This window comes from Pogoniulus pusillus, chromosome Z, assembly GCF_015220805.1.
Source record: "Pogoniulus pusillus isolate bPogPus1 chromosome Z, bPogPus1.pri, whole genome shotgun sequence".
Lineage (NCBI taxonomy): Eukaryota > Metazoa > Chordata > Aves > Piciformes > Lybiidae > Pogoniulus > Pogoniulus pusillus.
In genome coordinates this window covers 9,303,531-9,327,106 of record NC_087309.1, presented here as the reverse complement: position 1 = coordinate 9,327,106, position 23,576 = coordinate 9,303,531, and the positions used below count along the sequence as shown (strand labels likewise).

The 23,576-nt window shown below is 40.7% G+C and overlaps 1 protein-coding gene across 1 annotated transcript in view; it reads left to right on the top strand.

The window, feature by feature from the left end:
- The window catches only part of SLC1A3 (solute carrier family 1 member 3), an 83,829-nt gene that overhangs the window by 1,809 nt on the left and 58,444 nt on the right, over window positions 1-23,576 (top strand). The window contains exons 2-3 of the mRNA XM_064176430.1: window positions 92-364; window positions 20,855-20,992. Coding sequence (XP_064032500.1) covers window positions 184-364; window positions 20,855-20,992 — 319 coding nt within the window. The 5' untranslated portion in view covers window positions 92-183. The remainder of the gene's footprint in view (window positions 1-91; window positions 365-20,854; window positions 20,993-23,576) is intronic.

Here is a 23,576-nt window from a genome sequence, read left to right as displayed (position 1 = left end):
AACAGGGAGAGGACTTGCTTCCCTCTAAACAAATGGCTAATCATCCCTCTAAAACCTTGCTGCAGTGCTTGATGATTTCTTCTCTTGCCAGTTTTTCCAGCGCCTCACACGGAGAAGAGCCTTCCAGTTTTCTGAAGGGATATTGACAGAAGTTAACCATAAAGAAAACTTTCTGCAAGATAGATGACTAAAGGTAACGGAGAAGATCCGAAGCCGGGAAGTAGGATGGAACGCATTCAACAAGGAGTCCGGAAACGTACACTTTTGGCCAAAAAAAAAGTGCAGAGCATAACAAAGGATGATGTTAAAAGTTATTTATTGAGGAATGCCTTTGTGCTCTTCACCATTGTTGCTGTGATTCTTGGTGAGTAATTTGTTCAATAGGAATATTCCGTTTGCCAGTGCATTTGACAGTGACGATCTGCCTGGGTTGATTTGCATTACAGATGAGATCTCAAATTCTTCTGCACTGATAAGAATGTTGGGCTTGGAGAGTTTGGACTCTGACAGCTAAGTGTTGAAGCTTAGGCAAGAGTAATTTTATTTACTGTAGTCTCGATAAGGAGAAATTTGTTTAAAAGAAGTCATCTCGGTTTTGGGCTCTTCTCTGAAAGAATCAGATACAACAATTGGGTTGAATTTTTTTCTACCAAAGCTAGCTGCAGCAAAATGGTCAGGATGTAACTTTTATCTACCTCATCTATAAAAAAAAAAAAAAAAAAACTTTGCAATGATAAACAGTAGTCCTCAATGAAAGAAATGAAATTATGTTTCTGAGCAAAGGTATTTAATAGAGCCTAAATCTTTTCACTTGTCCCTTAGTCAAGGCAAAATGCTAACACTCTCCCAGTCACTTGCAATCTCACACACTCATCTTCTGGGTGAAGTTGGGGCAACAGTGGTAATGTTACTTACTCGAAGGACTGCAAGACTGCACCTGATTAAATGTCTCTTCAAAGCATATGGAGAGGAATCCAGAAGATCAAGCAGCATTTAGACTTAGAATACACCAAAATGCAAATTTAAAACATCGCTACACATTTTGAATCTACACTAGGAGGAGAATCTATTCATAAGAAGATACCAATTTTAAAACAGATTTTCCTCTGTATGAGCGTGTGATAACTTTTGGTGGGTTTGCTCTTAACTGTGAGCATTCTAAATGGCACCATATGCTCCATGAAATACCATTCTCTATAGCATGTGTAAGAACACACTACTTTCTTATTTTCCAATCAGTTTAAACTACAAATCTGTGGATCTGTTATCATTTAATGACAAAGGTGCACATCCCATACTCACGTAGCTCCCAATGTCCTTGATAAAACTGCTCCATATAAATCTCCTTGCTGCATTTTGCCAACTTTTTTAGGAATTAATATTTCAGGTCCTTATAATTCCTTGCTGCTTGATACCACACCAGATGGTTTATTTTAAATTTCATGTTTGACAGTCCTTTTCTTAAAGACAATTATATTACTTTGCATACTGGTAAAAATAAAGTACTTTGTTACTGTAATAGAAATGTCAGTCTCTCATATTCATCAGCAATATTTGATCATACATGCTTTTAATTCCTATATAAGAACTTGTTCAGTGTGAAATTCCCATTAATATCAGGGCTAAAGAATTTAGGCACTTTATCTATAGTGAAAGAAAGGAAAGGCAAATAGATATGCACACAAAATTTCTGATTGTCATCTCTCTATACTGCACAAGACCAATGTGGTCTTGCGACTGTTTCGTTGTCTAGCTCCAGTGTGACTCCCACAGATCTGGCAAAGTGGGATCATGAATGTAGGCTGGGCAAGAGTTTTTGCTGTAACTGCGTGTTCCAGTAGTGACAAACGTTCTGCTCACAGCCCCAATACCACCTACAGCAATGACAGAGTATCAGTAAGGCAAGAACACATTGGAAAAGTAATGAAAATGTGCAGTGTGGGAAAGAGAAACTACTACAATTCTTTCCATGAACCTACAGATGTAGCATACATGGAGAAGAAGTCTTCCAATTACTGTGACAGCACATTGAATTTTTCTCAGATTTGTTATTTGTGGTGTAATTTTACAGTACATAAGAATAGCAAGTTCATACTTGGTAGCTCACCAAAAAAAGGTGAGAGTTGTCTTTGAGGAGTGTTTTGCTGCAGAAAAATTCTGAAGTAGGCAACTGTTGGGTAAAGAGTTCGGAGTTGTTCAGTTCAGTGGCTAAACTCACCCAGCAAGAACAAAATTATTATTATTATTATTATCTCTATTTGGTGATCTGTGGGAAATGGGATGGTGGACTTGATCCCCTTCCTAGTAGACAGCAATCAAGATTGCAAAATTAACCCACCAGTTAGCACCACTGGCTGTCGCATCAGATATACTTGGATGTGAGTGTAGGTGGGCCCCAGATTATACTTGGGAAAGGGCTGAATCATGATTATGCCCTCTGTAATCTAAACAGACAGATGACATCTGTCTTCAAGGCTGTCAATCCATCAATCTTCATAAAGACTGAACTCAGGAAAAACAAAATTTTACTTTGAAGCAAGCACCATTGCTTTAGGAACATCTCTTTCAGGCCTCTTTCATCAAGGGCCTGACAAGAGAAAGCCTATTTAATAGAGCATTTCTGATTCCTTTCCAGAGCAGGATTGATGCTGGTAGAGATAATCATATGTCTTTGCCCAGTTTCACACACAGTATCACAGTATCACCAAGGTTGGACGAGACCTCATAGATCATCAAGTCCAACCTGAGTTTGTGTCTGGAAAGATGCACTTTGTTAAGAAATGGGTATTTTGCAACATGTCTGGGTAGCATACTGATATTTTGCAGGCCAAGTAGGGATTTTCTGGCATTCACATAAGGAAAAATGTAGCCATTTACCTTAACTCCTGATGTTACTCTGATTCTGAACTGAATTCTAAACTGAATTCACTGACTGCTGCCATGCAAAACCAATTGAACATTAAAAATCTAACTATGAGGACACTTGAAATTATAGTTCATGTTCAGAGTTACCTGGCACTAGTCTCCATTTCCTAAAACCCTCATGAAAGGTCCTACTTACTTCACATTCTGCATAGGTAGAGTCTGTTTAGCACATCATCACTCCCATTGCTGTTGCTGTTTTTAGTGAAATTTTAAACTACTGTCAAGTCCTTTGAGAAACTTTGAGGCAATCATGGCCAGTGAGTGAATAATGATGCAGCTTTTCAGATTCTTCTGGTACTCCTAGAAATATTAAATTAGTTTTCCGCAGTGGATCTTGGCAAGAGCCAATAGATGAGAGCAATTATGTGAGGCAAATTAGGGAAACTGACCATTGGTAAATTCAGTGTTACGATGACCAGGAGCAATTTAAGGTAGGCTGGGGTCATGGTGGCTCATGGAAAATCTGCAGGAAGTCTTAGAATCTTTGAAGTCCTAGCCAAATTACTGGCAAAATCTCAGGCAGTGCCCTCTCTCCCACGCTACTTAGGTCCATCATCCTGTCCCCAAAATGCCTTCCTTTCAGATACCCTTCCTTCATCAGACTGTCTTGATTGTCTACTACCTACCTCCCATTTCCCAAAAACGCTACGGTAGTCCAGACTTTACTCTGGCAAGGTTCCTAAATGCCAAAGAATCTCCTGTGGATTCTGAACTTATACTGCAGGAAAGATCAAGACATTCAGAGCTACTGAGCAGAGATCCTGAGAAGCCATTCACAGAGAAATACTGTTTTCAGAGCTCAGTGAAGCAGAGGGAGACTTTGGAGCAAGTCCTATTAAAAGTAGTTTCTGCACAGTTATGATGCAATTATAGCTCCAAATTGCTAGCTAAAAACCTCTTTACAGTGCCCAAGTTATATACTGCAGCTGTCCACGGGGACATTCAAGGGGACAGAAATGAAGCCTGTCCCACCAGTAGAACAGGCTGTATCACTGAACCCACACAATCTCACAACAGATGTGAAATGTAGATAGACCTCTACAACATCTGTTCTACAACAGCAAACACCATACACAAGACCCCCAAACTTTCCAACATCTTCACAAAAACACCTGGTTAAAAGTGCAGGAAGAAGATGGTACAGATGAAAGCATTGACAATACCCCGAACAATGCAGGGCTAAATTAAGCTTGCAGATGATAATTCATAATACAGAAAGCAAAAATTCCACAAAATCCTTAAAAGATCTGGACAGTGAAAAGTTGTGCAGAGAGGCAGATTCTTCTATCTTAACACACTCCCAGTCTGAACTATAGTTTTAAAGGAGTCCAGAGAGGCATGAGTCTGTAATAAGCAGGTAGACAGACTCTTGGGTAATGCCCAACAAAAAAAGACAGTATCTGATGTCTTAAAGAGACATCTTTTCTGCTCCCACTAGATCCTTCACATCCACTGAAGACTGAGGCTAACATATTCAGACAGATATCTGACCCCATTGCACACTGGTGATGAATATGATGACACTATATAAGGCAGCCTTGGAAAAAAATTGCATGAGCACAAAGCAAAGATTCATGCCTATAGGACAAACAGCTGTGGGAGTAAAGACATAGGTGAAAAAATAGGTTAAACCATAAAGAGAGAAATGTTATACTAGACAAAAGTTACTGGACAAATGTTAAATGACAAAAGAAAATCATGATAGTTTGGAGACACCTAAGGAAAAATTCTAGTTGTCCTGAACACAAAGGCTACCTCTGTCCCAGCACTCTCCTCATGAACCTGACCTGCACAATTGTTTTCTGACTGAGAGACAAAACCTTCCTAAGTAATATTATGGGGAAAATGCTATTAACTATTTTCTAAATTCTAAAAAATCATTATAGTTTGGGCATAAAAAGAGAGAAACATTTGTTCACTACACTCTTCATACAGCTTGTGAAAAGGAAGGTGGTATTTTCAACATTCTCTCCAGAAATGGAATTAAATACTTTTTTCTCTGATATCACTGCTTACAAAGCAGGTGTCAGGGTTATCCTGGGAGGAATGCAGGAGAGTAACCATATGAGATATGGTTTCTCAGAGAGTCTACCAAAAAAATTCCCTGCATGCCAGTAAAACGTGGTAGTTAAACTACCAAAAGCTATGTTATGAAAGAAAGGGCAGCCATCTCAAAGGCTAGGAAAGAAGAATTCTGCTGGGCATCAGAATCATAGAATAGAATCATAGAACCAACCAGATTGGAAGAGACCTCCAAGATCGTCCAGTCCAAACTAGCACCCAGCCTTGTCCAGTCAACTAGACCATGGCACTAAGTGCCTCATCCAGTCTCTTCTTGAACACCTCTAGGGATGGTGACTCCACCACCTCCCTGGGCAGCCCATTCCAATGCCAATCACTCTCTCTGCCAACAACTTCCTCCTAACATCCAGCCTAGACTTCCCCTGGCACAACTTGAGGCTGTGTCCCCTTGTTCTATTGCTGCTTGCCTGGCAGAAGAGACCAAATCCCACCTGGCTACAACCTCCCTTCAGGCAGTTGTAGGCAGCAATGAGGTCAGCCCTGAGCCTCCTCTTCCACAGGCTAGAGAGGCTAGAAAGAGGACTAAAATTGTATTTCGGCATCAAATGAACTATCAGGGCTTGCCAGTGCTTTCTGCTTTTCAGCAGATGTGCTCTGTAGTCACTATGGTGACTGCAAACCAGTACAAAATCATAAGCAAAGCAACAGTGATTTGTATGCTGAGTAGATGTTTGCATTTTCAGATCCTTTCTAGTGGCTTAGCTATTGTAAAGCTGGAATAAGTTGTGGTGCGCACTGGAGTGCTTTCGAGTTGGCCTCAATGAAGGTGTAGCTCAAGACAGCATGTTCAGGTGCTTATGAATTCCTGTAACATCCATTCCTCTCACTAAAATCTCTCACATGATCTATTGAAATAGCTGAACATCCAGGAATTTCCAGGGATTTTAGGGTACCAATGGGAAAAAAATGTATTTTGTAAAACACTTTTTTTTTTCAGGTGAATTAAGGTTAACTCCATTCAAAATACTATACAAAGAGATCTAACATTACGGAGAGGAAAATAAAGAAGGTCTAGGAGACCTTCTGGATGTTAAAAAGGTTGAGAAAAAGTAACATAAATGCAGGCATTGTGATTATTTGCACTGTAATTTTGACTTCCAGCAGTTGAGCGATACTTCTTTTTTTCCCTTGCTGTGTCTTGATACCAAAGTTACCTAGTCACGTAGTTGCATGTATAATGTGCTTCCAGTTCCTTTTGTTAACTGTGCATTCTCTTCAGATTACATCTCAGTAACCCTCTTAGCACAAGCAGGACGTTGAGGTGCTGGAGCATGTCTAAAGAAGCCCAGCAAAGCTGGTGAAAGGTCTAGACCACAACTCTTTTGAGGACCAGCTGAGGGAACTGGCATTGTTTAGTTTGGAGAAAAGAAGGCTCAGGGGAGATCTTATCACTCTCTACAAGCACAAAAAAAAAAAGGTTGTAGCAAGGTGGATGTCAGTCTCTTCTCCCATGCAACAAATGATTGGAGAAGATAAAACAGCCTCAGGTTGTGCCTAGGGAGGTTTAGGCCAGATATCAGGAAAATTTCTTCACCAAGCAGTCTATGAAACACTGTAGAGGCTGCTCAGAGAAGGCAGAGTCACTGTGCCCACAGATACTTAAAAGATGTGTAGATGTGCATTTAGTAACTTGTTTAGTTTGGTGGTGGATTTAGAAGCATAGGATCAACCAGGTTGGAAGAGACCTCCAAGATCATCCAGTCCAACCTATCACCCAGCCCTATCCAGTCAACTAGACCATGGCATTAAATGCCTCATCCAGTCTCTTCTTGAGCACCTCTAGGGATGGTGCCTCCACCACCTCCCTGGGCAGCCCATTCCAATGCCAATCACTCTCTCTGCCAACAACTTCCTCCTAACATCCAGCCTATACTTCCCTGGCACACCTTGAGACTGTGTCCCCTTGTTCTATTGGTGGTTGCCTGGAAGAAGAGGCCACCCCCCACCTGGCTACAGTGCCCCTTCAGGTAGTTGTAGACAGCAAGGAGGTCACCCCGAGCCTCCTCTTCTCTAGGCTAAACACCCCCAGCTCCCTCAGTCTCTCCTCATAGGGTTTGTGTTAGCACTGATAGCTTAATGGCTGAACTGAAAAATCTGAAATGTGTTTTTTTAGTGGTGGATTTAGCATTGGTAGTTTAATGGCAGAACTGGAAGGTCTGAAATGTGTTTTCCAACCTAAACAATTTTTGGTGGTATAGCATATTGAATTTTTTTTTTTTTGCTTTTGCTTTCTTTTCTCAACATATCACAGCTCAGTTCAACCTGAAGCTAAGGAGTAATAAGACAGTACAAATGTCCTGAGCAAGGAGATAAAACATTCCTTCCTCCTATACTAACTTCTTCAGCTGTGTTGTTCACAGAATACACTATGGTGTCTGCAACAAGCTGGATCCAGGCTGAGGAGTTATAGTCATTGACACAACAAAAGTATGGAATGGAGAGGAATCTATGGGATGTATATTAACTAACAAATTGACTAATAAATGTAAACTATTTGACAGCAGCTATATTAATCTTTTAATTTCTTGTTCACTTCTGTACATTGAGGAAATATATTTTCGTAGGAGTTCTTCACAGAGAGAGTGATTGGCATTGGAATGGGCTGCCCTGGAAGGTGGTGGAGTCACCGTCCCTGGAGGTGTTCAAGAAAAGCCTGGATGAGGCACTTAGTGCCATGGTCTAGTTGACTGGCTAGGGCTGGGTGCTAGGTTGGACTGGATGATCTTGGAGGTCTCTTCCAACCTGGTTGACTCTATGGTTCTATGATTCTATGATTTTCTATTAGCATGGATAGAAGATGGAAATCAGCCTGACAGTTAAAAAGTGTGTGCTTGGTTTTCACCACTTACTGTAACTTGGCATAACTGAAAATTAATTTATTCCAAAAAGTTGGGGGTTAAATATTAAGCAATTGTTTGCACAGAAACATAAGCTGGTCCCTTAAACTAACTCCACAACTACTGCATCTATTTTAATGTTGTGTAAAGTAGCTGTGGCTTGGGAGTACAGACATTAAACAAACATACATGTGCAATCTAGTCCTTCAAAGCCTAACACATAAGTAAAGAAAGCTGCATGTGGAATCCAAATCTCAGAGCTGAGTGCTTTTTTAATGCATGAGCAAGAGCTAGGAGATTCAGAAAGGTAACACCACTAGTTCCTAAGCTGAGCATATAACTGACTGCCTGAAATTTGCCAGAAGAAAACCAAACAGTAGGTCTGCATTCATTTCCTAGCTCCTTTCTGAGTGAGTCAAGATCATGCTAGAGAGATGTTTTCATCCAGTCAAATCCAGAATCCCAGGAGCCCTCACCTTGGGAGTGCTGGAGAAACCTCTCCAGCAGTACTGGAGAAACTTTTATTTTCAATAGGCATGTAAGAGAATATAATTCCACCATTCCTTTTAAACTTTTGTCATCATACAGAAGGAAATCCAAGAGGTCTGAAGGCAAATAGTTCTGCCAGGAGAATATGAGAGAGCTTGATGTTTTTGACTAAAGGCTCAACCACTCACTTACAGTAAGGGAATCCCAGGCTGTGGAGTAATTCTTTGATTAAGAAGAGGAATACAAGGCATTCCAATTCCAGGTGCATCCTTGTATGTATGTCAGCTGCTTTGAACTTCTAGGACACCCGGATTTAGCCTAGAATTAAGCAAACAGCATTTCATAGTAGTTCTGAGAAAAACACAAGCAGAAGAATGCCTTCCAAAACAAACATCAAGGTGCCCATTAACTTGACAGATTTCAAGAACTAAGCTTTTTTATCTAGAGAGACCTTGAAGGTCACAATTGGGAATCAAGTACTTACTACATAATTAAGTGTTCTTCCAGGTGTCAGTTTCCCTTTGCCATTTTTGTGAGCTTTATGATAAGGAAATTCTGTTAGGACATAACACCTAACAGTAAGAAGAGAGGTATCATAACTATATGGAGACTACATCTAAATTAATCCTCTGTGCTACAGCGTGCACTTCAGATGAGTCATAGAATCATAGAATCAATGAGATTGGAAGAGACCTCCAAGATCGTCCAGTCCAACCTATCACCCAGCTCTAGCCAGCCAACTAGACCATGGCACTAAGTGCCTCATCCAGGCTTTTCTTGAACACCTCCAGGAATGGTGACTCCACCACCTCCCTGGGCAGCCCATTCCAATGCCAATCACTCTCTCTGCCAACAACTTCCTCCTAACATCCAGCCTAGACTTCCCCCAGCACAACTTGAGACTGTGTCCCCTTGTTCTGTTGCTGGTAGCCTGGCAGAAGAGACCAACCCAACTCACAAGAACTTAGGCAGGAGACCTCATTCTAATCATCTGAAATTAAACACTTTTGGAAATATATGTGTTGAAAGAAGATACTGAAAAGTAAACAAAGTAGATGGTAGGTACTATTTATGAATAGATTCATGGTTAAATTGTGTTTTTCAGTGATGAAGTGTCTCAAGTAACAAAATTAAACAGCTAAGGACGGAAAGCATCCTAAGTATCTTTATGAAAAGAAGGTAAAAAAATTCCATTAATTTCTTCTATGAACTTGATCTCATCTAAGCAAACCATCAAATGACAAATCAAATATAAATGAAGGATTCTGGTAATGCTTACACCAGATACAGCAAAAATCTTGTGTTCTACAAGAGGAGACATTTCCCATCAATCTGTCCAGGTTGTCTCTGTATGTGTCAGCAAAATACTAGATTTTTATATATTCTTTAAAATCTATTAACAGTCTGCCACGTGAGTTATGTTCCATGACCCAGAAAGTTCTGGCATAGGCATATCTTGATTCAACAAATCCTTAGTGGAAGATTTGAACTATCTACACCAAGCCAAGTAACAGGTGGCTTTGTAGGAATGGAAAATTGGTCTAGCTCCATAGAGATATGAATGCATAATCTGAGTGTCCCACAAATGACGGTGTCAAAGTGCCTATCAAGGAAACCAAGCCTAACACGAGCTGCTTTGTAGTGAATGTCTAAGGTGGCATTAAAAAAAATTAATCTTTTTTTTTTTTTTAAGGTATTAATTAAGGTCTAGATTGAACTTTTCTGTTAAAGTGCACTAGAACTTCTTTAAAGTAGAAGTCTGTTTCCTGAGGATGTTTCTTACTGACAGACCTCAGTCTCACTGACTGCAACTCCTCGGTGTTGCCACTCTATAAAACAGACAAAATAAAGTACAGGCAGGCAGCTGAAATCGTAGTAGAGAGAACCAGAATTGGTGGTGTTGAAAACTATCTCAGCTTCCAATTGAGGGAAAACAGGAAGGAAAAGAATATAAAGGCAAAAAAGGAACTAGGCAAGCTTCAAGACAGCAGCCTTAAGCTTCAAGGCAGCAGTCTTCTTATCTATTGGGAGCTATGATTTATGAAAGTAGAAACATTAGCATTAGTCTAGAAGGATTGAGAGTAAAACCATTAACATTAGTCTAGAAGGAGCAGTAGCAAAGTAAACTCAGGCATGAAAAAGAAAGTTGTCATAGTTACTGCTACTGGGTTGTAGCATAATTCTGAATAATACATCACAAAACATAATCTGGCCTATACTGTGAATGCTTGCTCTTCTCTTACATAGTAATAGATAACTCCAGCATTTTGATGGAATTGTTTGCTAGTTTTTGAATCAATAGGGTTTTTTTTCTATAGCTCAGAGACAAGTCAGAGTGCAAAAAATAAGACTAGGGTTTTTTTTTATTCAATTAAGTCTTTTGTCTGAGGATAAAATTAGGAGTATAAAGAATAAACTACTTCAGTGTCGGTAGTGAAGACTTTCCTTCATTCCAAATCCTCTATAGATGCCCTGGAACTGCTTGTCTTATCCACAACAACAAAAAAATGAATCAAAGATGACAAATAATTAGAGAAGTAGTCCAAGGAAAACAAGGAATAAAAGTGAGGGTATAAAATGGAAGACAAACAGAAAAGTGTAAGATGGATAAAAAGAGAAAAATCTCTTGGACATATTCATTGAATACATGAATACTACAAAATGCCTCTAGATCTTTCCAAATTTCTAACTGAACAGTGATGCTGGATGCCTAATATGATCTCTTTGGAAGGTAATACCTTTCCTGGATAAAGCACATCTCCAGGATCAGGTTTAAATTCAGGTGTTCCAGAATCACAGTGACTGCAGCAACTCAGCTCAGTCTCTCTTCAGAACAGTTGCAAGCACTGTGAGTGAAAGTGACACACTGATATACCTTCTGATGGATGGAATAAGACTTTGACATTAATGTAACTCTTGGTTCACCATACCTTTGCTTTTCTCTCTGTGTATGTCATTTTTACAGCCTCAGATTTCCACCCAGATGCAACCTGAGGGCTGTCACAGCTTCACTGAGCCAGGCATTTCAGCTTAATTGCTTGAGTCCTGGAAGTCTCAGGGAGCTCCAGGGTTCATGTATGCACTCACAGTAGACTCTGTAGCATGTGTTAGCACTTTTAGGTGGTACTGGGCCTGCCACAAATCAGTATGTGCCATCCAGAACTACCATGGGTGGTGTCTTTGTGTACAGTTACGTATAGTGCATCCTGGATAAAGTAGATTTGTGTTTATGTACAGATCAACCATATAGTTAATTCTTTCCAGCAGAACTGTCAACAGGTTGTAGCCTCTATCACATTGCTGCTAGAACCATTCCATATTACTGTAAATCATATCATTGGGATCTTCTGGATCCAAATAACATCTTGGGTGTCTAACTCATCTGCTGTATTTCTCCCATGACTCCCTTTGTGATATCTCACATGCAAAGGAGATGCAGCTACTAGTGTCCCAATTAACCCATGCCACACTTCAATATAGCCACCTACAAGAACTCATTGGAATACAGGTCCTTAAGGTGTCTGTTTCATTGGCATCTTCCAGGGAGAAGGAGTGTAACCAAAAAGCTATAGTTTATTAAGCCAATTGATAGTGGCTCATCTTCAGGTCTGAAACAGAGAACCAAGTCTCTGTGAAAAACTTTTGCTTTAAATTCAGCCTCAGAAGATGAGCGTTGAAGGAATTAGAAGTAATCAACCAGTTCTAGTTGATTAGTTCTAATTCTGAACTGCCATAGGAAGACTATCGGGTAAGATTGCTTAAGGGTATTTGATTAAGTCAGTTTCATCTCTGTCCCTGAATGTGTATTTCTACCTCAAATGTTTGCTTTCATCCTTGGCAATCAAATCAAGACCACCATCTATGACAGCAGTACGTGGAATCACAGAATCCAGAATCACAAAACCTTGGAGGTTGGGAGGAACCTCCAGAGATCATTGAAGCCAATTTCCCTGCCAAAGCAAGATCCCCAAGGGCAGTTTGCACAAAAACGCGTCTAGGTGGGTTTTGAAAGTCTCCAGAGAAGGAGGCACACGCAGCCTCTCTGGGCAGCCTGTACACCTGTGCAGGGAACTAATCTGGCAGAAAAATAACCCAGCATGAACTAGTTCATCCCTCCAAATGATCTCATGTGAGTATCTTACCAGTAAAACTGAACATGAGCCAGCAGTGTGCCCATGTGGCCAAGAGAGCCAGTGGCATCCTGGCCTGCATCAGGAATGGTGTGGTCAGCAGGCGCAGGGAGGTCATTCTGCCCCTGTACTCTGCACTGGTTAGACCACACCTCGAGTACTGTGTTCAGTTCTGGGCCCCCCAGTTTAGGAGGGACATTGAGATGCTTGAGCGTGTCCAGAGGAGGGTGACGAGGCTGGTGAGAGGCCTTGAGCACAGCCCTATGAGGAGAGGCTGAGGGAGCTGGGATTGGTTAGCCTGGAGAAGAGGAGGCTCAGGGGTGACCTTATTGCTGTCTACAACTACCTGAAGGGTGGTTGTGGCCAGGAGGAGGTTGCTCTCTTCTCTCAGGTGGCCAGCACCAGAACAAGAGGACACAGCCTCAGGCTGCGCCAGGGGAGATTTAGGCTGGAGGTGAGGAGAAAGTTCTTCACTGAGAGAGTCATTGGACACTGGAATGGGCTGCCTGGGGAGGTGGTGGAGTCGCTGTCCCTGGGGCTGTTCAAGGCAAGGTTGGACGTGGCACTTGGTGCCATGGTCTAGCCTTGAGCTCTGTGGTAAAGGGTTGGACTTGATGATCTGTGAGGTCTCTTCCAACCTTGGTGATACTGTGATACTGTGATACTGTGATACTGTGAAAAAAAAAAAGAGGCTGAGGGAAAACCTCATTGCTTTCTACAGCTTCTTCAGGAGAGAAAGTAGAGAGAGAGAGGTAGATGCTGATCTCCACTCCCTGAGATCCAGTGAAGGGATACAGGCCAATGGTTCAAAACCATGCCACAGGAATTTTACACGGGTTGTCAGGAAGCATTTTGTTGCCAAAAACACTGTTAAACACTGCACCAGGCTTCCTAATGATGTGTTTGATGGCCCAGACCTGTCAGAGTTTCAGAGGCAATTGGACAATGCCTTTAATAACGTGCTTTATCTTTTGGTCAGCTGTGCAGTGGTCAGCTTGGTGCACCAAATGATTGTTACAAAACTTTTCCAAGTGAAATATTCTATTCTATTCCATTCTAGTCTAGTCTATTTTTAAAAATCAACTTAAATTATAGTCTCCTCCTGGCTGTAACAGGTTGGTGCTCTCCACAGCATTATTGTCCTTAGTTTGATGAACCCTTTTTTATATTAAGTATTTGCATACCAGAGGGTGTGGACAAAAGAGCCTTTAACTTTCTTTCCTGGACCAAGTGCATTTCACTTTCTGTTCTTAAATAAGGACTTATAAAGCATCTTTGTGTTATTCCATTAAATGTGCTTTGCATGAAGAACCTTTAAAGAGGGTCATAGTATTACACTTGTAACATAAACAGATAAAAAACATGACAGAGATGCAGTAAGGCAACACTGACAATTGCACAGTAAAATAAAAGAAGTAGTACTCAAACTATTAAGAGCAGTAAGCCTGCTACCAGGCTAAATTAAATGAATTGAGTAAAAAAGAGTAACTAGTTAACTACTAAACAACAGTTAGCATAAGAGCTAATCTTAAAGGTAAAATTAGTAAAAGTAACAGAAAAATTCACACACACAAAGCAAGCAAGCAAGCAAACAAGCAAACAAAAATAACCCTGCTGGAGTATTTAGGAATCAAGTTCTTAAGTTATTTATCTGGTGTTTTGCTTCAGCATAGGGGTTTCAAGAGGAAAATGCTTCCTTACTCTACCTAAGGAAAATCAGAAAGTAAGAAAGGAGTGGATGACATACAAGGGGTTCAGAGGGATGTTTAAATATCAAATTCGAAGGGGGGGGGAGAGATTAAAATAAGAACCATGCAAGTTAATTGTTGAGCTTGTGGTTCTTGCAGTAAGCAAAGAAATGGTTATGAGTGGTTGCGATTTTGTCGGCAAGTTGAATTATTCCTTATCACTGGGAAGTTATTTACCTGTCTGTTTCGAGTCAATACAGTTGCAACCTTATCTGAAACTGGTTGTTAGAAGAAAAGGTGTCAGAACAAAACGGTAAATTAGGCAGAAACAAATGACCCAAAGAACAAAAGCTTTCATTCCAGAGCTCTGCAGGAACATAAGAATTAAATGGCTGTGCAGCTAACAAAAATATGCAATATCCCATTAAACTGATCGGAGCCTCATTCTCTTACTGGCTTTGCCCCAACTTCTGCTGTAGAACAAAATGTTATTTTCTTGGTGGTTACAAGGTTTGGGTTCAACTAAAAAGTAAAACTGATATTTTTGCACTTTGTACATGAAAATACAGTAAATACCACAGGAAGTGTTAATAATAATAATAATAATAATAATAATAATAATAATGATAACTCCAATTAAAAATGTGGTTTTAATTCCTGTATATTTATGAAATAACATAGAGACAAAAAGCTACTAAGGATTCTTTTAAAATACTACTTGACTTATTTAACAGCACTTCAGCTTTTGTTCACTTAAAAACATTGTGCCAGTTAGAAGCATCTTTATTCTCTTAAAGTTATATATTATTTGAAGTAGTGGGGAAGAAAACAAATCAGATCAAAACAAAACCATCCTCTCTATTAATTTTTCAAATGTAATCCTTCTAAGTCAGCCATGCAGGAGGACAGACTCAAACACACCTAAAGTTCCTGAATTTGCATTTAGGTCTGGGTAAAGAGACATTTCTCACCTTCTGGTAGTTATGGGGGTTTTTTTGGTTTGTTGGTTGGTTGGGTATTTTTTCACTGATGTGGCATTTTAAGCTCTTGTGGAGGTGTGCAACCTATTTTATGTAGGCAACACGAAGAATAATGTGAGAGTTTTCTACCATTGTGAGACCGAGGCATTTTGTGACACAGTTAAGAACTTCATTTTTTTTTTTCCCCCTAAGGATGATTTTAATGTTGATTTTCAGATTCAGATTAAGCAGTTACATATATATTGATGATAAATTGTAGATAAATACAACTACTTTTAAAATATTAAAACAAAACAGGTTCTCCATGGCTAAACAAGTGAGCATTACAAAAGTATTAATCTTTTTTTCTTGCTGCTTCAGACCCTGATTTTCATGCTCTCTTTTTGGCTCCTTTATCTTGATTCATTTAAGAAATTTTACATAGAAGAGTTTATGTTTCTTAGCAATTACTCACATAGTTTCTAAAGCCTGATGGGAACACTTTATTGTTTCCCTTCCAGTGCTGCAGCATCTAGAAGTGCAAACCCTAGGACACTCATCAACGTCTTGCCAATTTTTGAATAATTAATCACAAATCATAAGTGCCATTGAATTATTTCCACCTTCTGCTCCTTTCAGCTTTTAAATCCTCTCCACTTTATTAATATAGGCTGGGTTTTCTTGCAAAAATCTATGCTGGGGGGGAAAAAATGCAGCAAAATTGTTTAGTTCAATAATAGTTCTGATAAATGTAATAAATTTCAGTGATTTCCAGGTAAATTTCCATACACTTCACTGACAAGAGCAGTTCAACATTCTTTTTATTGCTCTAATCTGATTTGCTTCTTCCTTATGAACCATATAAGCTACTCAGCAATACAGTTCTGTCATGCAGCTATACACATGTATAGAATCCATCTCCTTAAGGTAGAACTACTGATATTTGCCCAGATTCTGACAAGAAATCTACTTTTCCTGCCGAGCAGAAATCGTACACCATTTAGATAGGCTCCGATTAGCACTGATTAGCTGTTCTTTCCTGTTACAAAGAGTAGGCAGAAACCTGCGCAACAGGTTGTGGGAGCTTGCTTCGAGGCTTTGTTTCATTACAGTTTTCAGAATTAATCAGAAACTCGAAACTTCTGCTGAGAAAAGCGAGCTCGGCTATTTAATCTTCTCAGTCTTAAGACCGTGGAGGGTGCTAAGCGCTTCGGACCTCACCACACACAAAGATGTGAATGGTTGTTTAAATGCTGCACACCTCCTAAAGGTTTGGTGACTCCTGCTGGGTCGTACCTCCCGGTTTTGTTCTGGTGCTTTGTCGTCGTGTCTGTCATCATGGGGACACGGTCTCAAGTTGTGCCAGGGTAGGTATAGGCTGGATGTTAGGAAGAAGTTCTTCACAGAGAGAGTGATTTCCCATTGGAATGGGCTGCCCAGGGAGGTGGTGGAGGCACTGTCCCTGGGGGTCTTCAAGAAAAGACTGGATGAGGCACTTAGTGCCATGGTCTAGTTGATTGGCTAGGGCTGGGTGCTAGGTTGGACTGGATGATCTTGGAGGTCTCTTCCAACCTGGTTGATTTTATGATTCTATGGTATGCTTTTAACACACGACTTAAAACCTGTGAATGTTGATTCTGAGAAGTGCATTCAAAGGAGCCTAAACTACCTTTGTCAAGTTTGACTTTCCTGTTTCAAGGCTGTAATACTTGTTAAAAGCACCGTTGGACAGCATGCAATACCTATCTAGCAGATAGGTATCTAGCAGAGTTTCATCTTCATGCCATCTAAAATCAAGACCAGTGAAACCAATGCTGTTCTGCCTTCATTATCACTTGCCACAGTGAGGAAATTATTTGCTTACACTCCTTCTCGCATTGCCAAGAACACAATTAATTTACAGAAATATCTGTGAAGCACTACTGCTTTACTGCTTTACAAGTAGAGGAACTGAGTCAATAAAAAGCTTCTTACAGCTTAGACATGACCGCCTATAAATTAATAGCAGTGCCAAGATAAAGGCTGACTAATTAGCAACTGTTAGGTGTTGACCCAGTTCACCAGAATACACTACCAAGGGACTTTTTTTTTTTTTTCCACATATTGGAAATTCTTTTTGTAAACTTTAGTGCTGTGCAACCCTGTAATTATGCACAGAGCACTTTAGGACACAAAGGGCTGGGGGGCGGGGGGGAGATGGGGGGGGCGAAGGGGAGGGAAGGCAAAACAAACAAACCCATCATTTTTTGGCTCAGCAGGTTTGCATGGAACTTCAGAAACTTACTCTTGCTAACCGATAAAATTCATGCAAACATTCATACTCAGGCTTGATTCTCTCTCAGGCCACCTTGTGCTGCTCCCACAGTAGTGGACTAGATAATCAAGCACTTACAGTATAGCACAGGGAGTAGTTCTTATAGCAACCTCAGAAACCCTTACTAACTTCAGTGAGGCTTTGTACTAGTGCAGAGATTAATTCATGTGGAACTAATAGCAAGACTGTGGCCTAAGTAAAAAACTGGTCTAGCTCTGTTTGCTTGTTATCCAGTTGTCAAAATGTAGTGCTCATTAAGTGCAGAAACAAAGTGCCCAGATGGATTCTTTATATCTGAGAAATGTCTTTCCCGCATAAAGAGAAAATAATGAGTAGAACTGAAGCAGAATTTAAAACCTTATTGAAAAGAAGGGAAACTCTAAGGCAGGTCTTTTAATTAAGAAAAATGCAGAAGCCCTTCCTCTATGCATCTTATGAACTACTTTTACCTTAAAAAGTCATTTATGCAAAAAAAAAAACCCGTGATTTCACTGCCTGAGTCTGTAGAACACAAATGAAACTAAAACAAATGCCTCCTATTCCCACTACTCCCATGTGAACTTCATGCTTTCTTAAAATTGTGCTCTAATCACTTCTCTGACATCCTGTGACACTGACATTTTCTATCATAGAATCATAGAATCAAACAGGTTGGAAAAGACCTCCAAGATCATCCAGTCCAACCTATCACCCAGCCCCATCCAGTCAACTAGACCACGGCACTAAGTGCCTTATCCAGGCTTTTCTTCAGCACTTCCAGGGATGGTGACTCCACCACCTCCCTGGGCAGCCCATTCCAATGCCAATCACTCTCTCTGTGAAGAACTTCCTCCCAACATCCAGCCTAGACTTCCCCCAGCACAACTTGAGGCTGTGTCCCCTTGTTCTGTTGCTGGTTGTCTGGAAGAAGAAACCAACCCCCACCTGGCTACAACCTCTCTTCAGCAATGAGGTCAGCCCTGAGCCTCCTCTTCTCCAGGCTGCACACCCCCAGCTCCCTCAGCCTCTCCTCATAGGATTTGTGTTCCAGGCCCTTCACCAGCCTTGCTGCCCTTCTCTGGACAAAGCCTTTTCTGAACTCATCTAACTTAACCTGTTGAAGTGCCTAACAGCACAATCAGAGACTCCTCCCTAACATGAGAGCTCTAACTTACTTGCATGCTTACTTCAGCAGAAGGCAATAAGCTAGTGTAGGAGGCACAACAGCATATTATCACTAATAAAAATTGATGTGAAGATATTGTCTGCTACATGGATGTACCAATGTAAAATCTGATCTAAAACTAAAAAAGAAGAAGAAGAAGAAGAAGAAGAAGAAGAAGAAGAAGAAGAAGAAGAAGAAGAAGAAGAAGAGAGAGAGGGAGATTAAGAAATTAAATTGTCGGTTTCCAAAGGTGTTCAATGTTAAGGATTTTCCTGGACATACTCAACTTCTAACACAATTTTGAAGTGTGTTTGACTACTTCGCTGCCAACAACGCCAAGGATTCAGCTTCATTAAAGGTTTTAGGAAATGTAAGTCTGTCTATCTGTCAAAAAGATCAACCTCACTTTTCTTGATGGTGCATTTTTACCTATTCTCTTGTAAAAGTACCAACAATTGTGCAGCCATGCATGTGAATTACCTCAGAGAATTGACCTGGCTGAAAATCAAACCAGTAAAATGAATCTCTTCTGGAGCAGGATCAGTTCTCTAATCCGACTCACTATACATCCACAAATAGCAGACCTATCACTACTAGAAAGTGGGGAAGGACATGGAGTCAGGAATGGGAAGGAGGGATAGTTGACTTTCACCATCTGTAAGGCTCAGGTATTCAGACAAAGCCATGTATTGCCTGGCTGGATATAGAAGACCTACTTCAGACATGCACCAAACCATTGAACCTAGTGATGTCAAATAATCAATTAACCAAATAAGGAAATAATGCAGTTGATGATAAGTACAGGACAAAATCTGCAAGTTCTATCTGAGGAGATAGAACTTGCAGATTTAGGGAGATTTAGGCTCGAGGTTAGGAGAAAGTTCTTCACTGAGAGAGTCATTGGACACTGGAATGGGCTGCCCGGGGAGGTGGTGGAGTCGCCGTCCCTGGGGCTGTTCAAGGCAAGATTGGACGTGGCACTTGGTGCCATGGTCTGGCCTTGAGCTCTGTGGTGAAGGGTTGGACTTGATGATCTGTGAGGTCTCTTCCAACCTTGATAATACTGTGATAATTAAGGCCCTCACACATCAGCTTGTCTTTGGCTTCCACTATCAAATATGTCTCAAGCGCCATTTATCTGTTCCAGTGGAGCTAATGGATCCAGACACTCCCTTACTGCACTCCCTCAGGCATTTGAAATCCACCACTTAATCATCTGGTAAGACCTTCCAACCCTGGTTAGCTGCTGTTTTCTGAGTGCCTGTATCTCTGAAGGCAGTCACCTGTGACACTATTTACCTCCTGATGCTGTTTTGCCATGTAAAGGCCTAACCACAAGGGGATTGTCAAATACTTCTATCCTGATTATCTCATCCAATCTGTGCTAGTTTGAATCTAGACAGAATATTTTGGTGAGAAGAATTAGATTATAGGATGTGAAAAGGAAACAGTGGTGTTGTCTTCTTCACTCATAGGCTTGCTAAGATGTATAAAAACAAGAACATAAATATAGATAACAGAGTTGCTCTCTGACTCTGGATGAATGCACTTCTCTCCCTATCCCTCTGCTTCCTAAGCCCCCTGGCCGATTCTCCAAACTCAGCATGAATGTAAGGCAAAGTCTGGGATAAGGTAGAGGGCTGGAAAGGAGGCAGAGGGGTGATTGGGAGCCCCTCCTGTGGACTCTGGTTTCTGGGAGGTCTGTTGTGTTTCTATATTACCTTTTAACTTGTATATTTCTGTATATGGCTGTATACGTTGTAAGTATCTGGTTGTATATTGTGCTAAGCTGTAAATATAAAGCTTCATTCTAATTTCCATCTCGGCTGAGTCTAGTCTGAGTGATTTACACAAGAGGTTAACACCTAAACCATCACACAGTCTGAAACACACCTACAGGATTAAGTACCACAGCGTAAACAGGCATGGACAGGGCTTCTGAAGGCTGGTAGCTAGTATGTATATACATCCCATCTATGATTGCATTCAAACCCCCAGAATTCAAAGCTGGCTGCAGTAGCAGGGATTGTTTTTCTTTTCATTAGTGCTCAAGATATAGTTTGTATATTAATCCAGATTTTAAGAAGTATCAGCAGAAATAGCCTTCCAAATCTGCTACGATGAAAAACAGGACTGCTCATTACAGCAGCTGGTATTTGAGAGCGCAAATCGAGAGTGCAAGCTGCTTGTTAGAATCAGACATGTGAACTGCTATACAGACATTCATGTTCAGATATTACTGCTTCTTTATAAGAGTAAGCTATGGTATCTTTTCCCTCTCTTCAGGTGTAATCCTTGGATTTTCTCTTCGATCATATAAGATGAGCTACCGGGAAGTCAAGTATTTTTCATTCCCAGGAGAGCTGCTCATGAGAATGCTGCAGATGCTGGTCCTGCCACTAATTGTATCCAGTTTAGTCACAGGTAAATAAATGAAACAGATCTTTACTTTAAAAAAAGATAATTCCATAAAGATGCACATAATAAATCATCTTAAATAGTAACATTCCACAGCATAGAAATGTTATAACCTGCAAACAGAGATACCTTTGCTATTGCTCTTTCAGAGACAATGTAACAAGTGGTTGGAATTTACATACTAGGAAACTAAAAGATGCTTTTCCTAATTTCAGCACTATCTATGCAAGCTACTATATATAGCTCCTGTGAAGCTGTTTCTGCACTCCACTTCCTTCTTTAACTTTTTGAACATCTATTTCCTCTACAATGTCCTATTGCTAACAGTGTGTATCTCTCAAAAATAGTTCCAAGGTGCAAGAAAGTTTATTGATTGTGAGCAGTAACCTGTACTTGTAAATACAGACCTACAAAATGTCTGCCTACCTCCTAATCTTTAAGAAAGAGACGAGAAAAAATAGGTAATAGATTGGATAGTTTGGAAGAATCTTCACTGCTTCAGTTCCATTTTCTTATCTTCTGGCCAATTACTCTATCAAGCTTCAAGCTCTCTTTACTAAGTTGTTGCCACAAGCTAAGTACATGGTGATTAATGTTTGGTGGTGAAGTGTGCCTTGTCATTCCATTTAAGTTTCATGGAAGAAAATGTTTGGGATGTAACCATGAGGTATTTGCTCTGGTACTTATCTGAAGAAAAGAAAGGATGGACCTTGGTCTATCAGCAAATCAGAGATAGAGTTTGAAGAACTTAATGAAAACCTGCAGTCCTAAAAGCTAAACACCTAAGGCACTACCTCAATTGTCAGAGTATCTTGAGATTATAGCTGTTCTCTAGTTCACTGATTTTCAAATAATTTAGTACTAAGATCTCCTCATATAGAATCATAGCATCGTAGAATCAAACAGGTTGGAGGAGACCTCCAAGATCATTCACTCCAACCTAGCACCCAGCCCCATCCATTCAACTAGACCACGGCACTAAGTGCCTTATCCAGGCTTTTCTTGAACACCTCCAGGGATGGTCACTCCACCACCTCCCTGGGCAGCCCATTCCAATGCCAATCACTCTCTTTGTGAACAACTTCCTCCTAACATCCAGCCTAGACTTCCCCCAGCACAACTTGAGACTGTGTCCCCTTGTTCTGTTGCTGGTTGCCTGGCAGAAGAGACCAACCTCACCTGACTACAGCCTCCCTTCAGGTAGTTGTAGACAGCAACGAGGTCAGCCCTGAGCCTCTTCTTCTCCAGGCTAAGCACCCCCAGCTCCCTCAGCCTCTCCTCACAGGGTTTGTGTTCCAGGCCTCTCACCAGCTTCATTGCCCTTCTCTGGACACGTTCCAGCACCTCAACATCTCTCTCGAATTGAGGAGCCCAGAACTGGACACATATAGAAGCAGACAAGCAAAGATTCCATTTTCACAGATACTGAAGATATACATAGAGATGTAAGCTGCTAATACAACAGCGCAAGACTACAGTACTCACAAAGTAATTTCAATCTTCTATGCTGAGAACTTAATGAACACTAAAACTAGAGAGAAATTTATAGCTCTTGCAGGGGAAACAATGACAAGTTTAATTCCTAACCATTGTATAGTTCTGTTACACAACGTATGTCCTTGTTCTTTTCTTATCCCTTTCACCTGCAGAACTCCCCAGGTTGGCTGGACACTGATAGAAGAACCATTAGTAGAAATGTAAAAGTAGAAAAGAGAGGAGTACTAGTAAAAGTAGAAAAGGAGAGATATTTACTCTTTTTGTGTTAGCTGAGACTGGCACTGCTGCTCCATTTTGTAGAATGAGTTACTACAAGAGAATTCACCTGCTCAAGTGCCTCATAAATCTGCATCCATGCTGGTTGTTTGAGAGAGCTTCAGGTTAAATGGGAAATTAGGTAGACTGATCCACACAAGGATTTAAATTCACTTTGAAAATTTTAAGAAATGTTACTTTGATTAGGTAACGATCATCAAATCCACATCAGAGAGTCACAAGTACCACAAGGATCTAGCCTTGTGATAAAATTAACTCTTCTGCCAAATTACCAGGTCTCAGTGGAGATTTTGTCACTGTAGTGGAGGGCCCATAGGCACGAAAATAGGCTTATTTATGCCTTGTTCTGCCTGGACATGTTTTTCTGCCCAAACCAGAGGTAAACGCATTAAATGGATAAAGGGGCATAACAAACCTGGTGCCATAAAGTCTGGCCTGCCCAGGGCCCCTGACTGTGTAAACATGGTTTATAAGCCCATGCACCCAGCTCATGTTTACCAGGTGCTAGGCCCATGCTATGCCCATATTTGGAAGGTCCAGGCTTGTGTCTTTTGCCTGATGTGGTATTGCTTTGGCTAACTGCCAACCTGATTGGTTGTTCTAGTGGCCTCGGGCCATTAATCTTAGTCATAGAATCATAGAATCATAGAATCAACCAGGTTGGAAGAGACCTCCAAGATCATCCAGTCCAACCTAGCACCCAGCCCTATCCAATCAACTAGACCATGGCACTAAGTGCCTTATCCACATTTGATAAATAGGGATACACAGGTAAACAAGGTGCTTGCTCGCTTAGACTTACCCACACTGCTTTTTG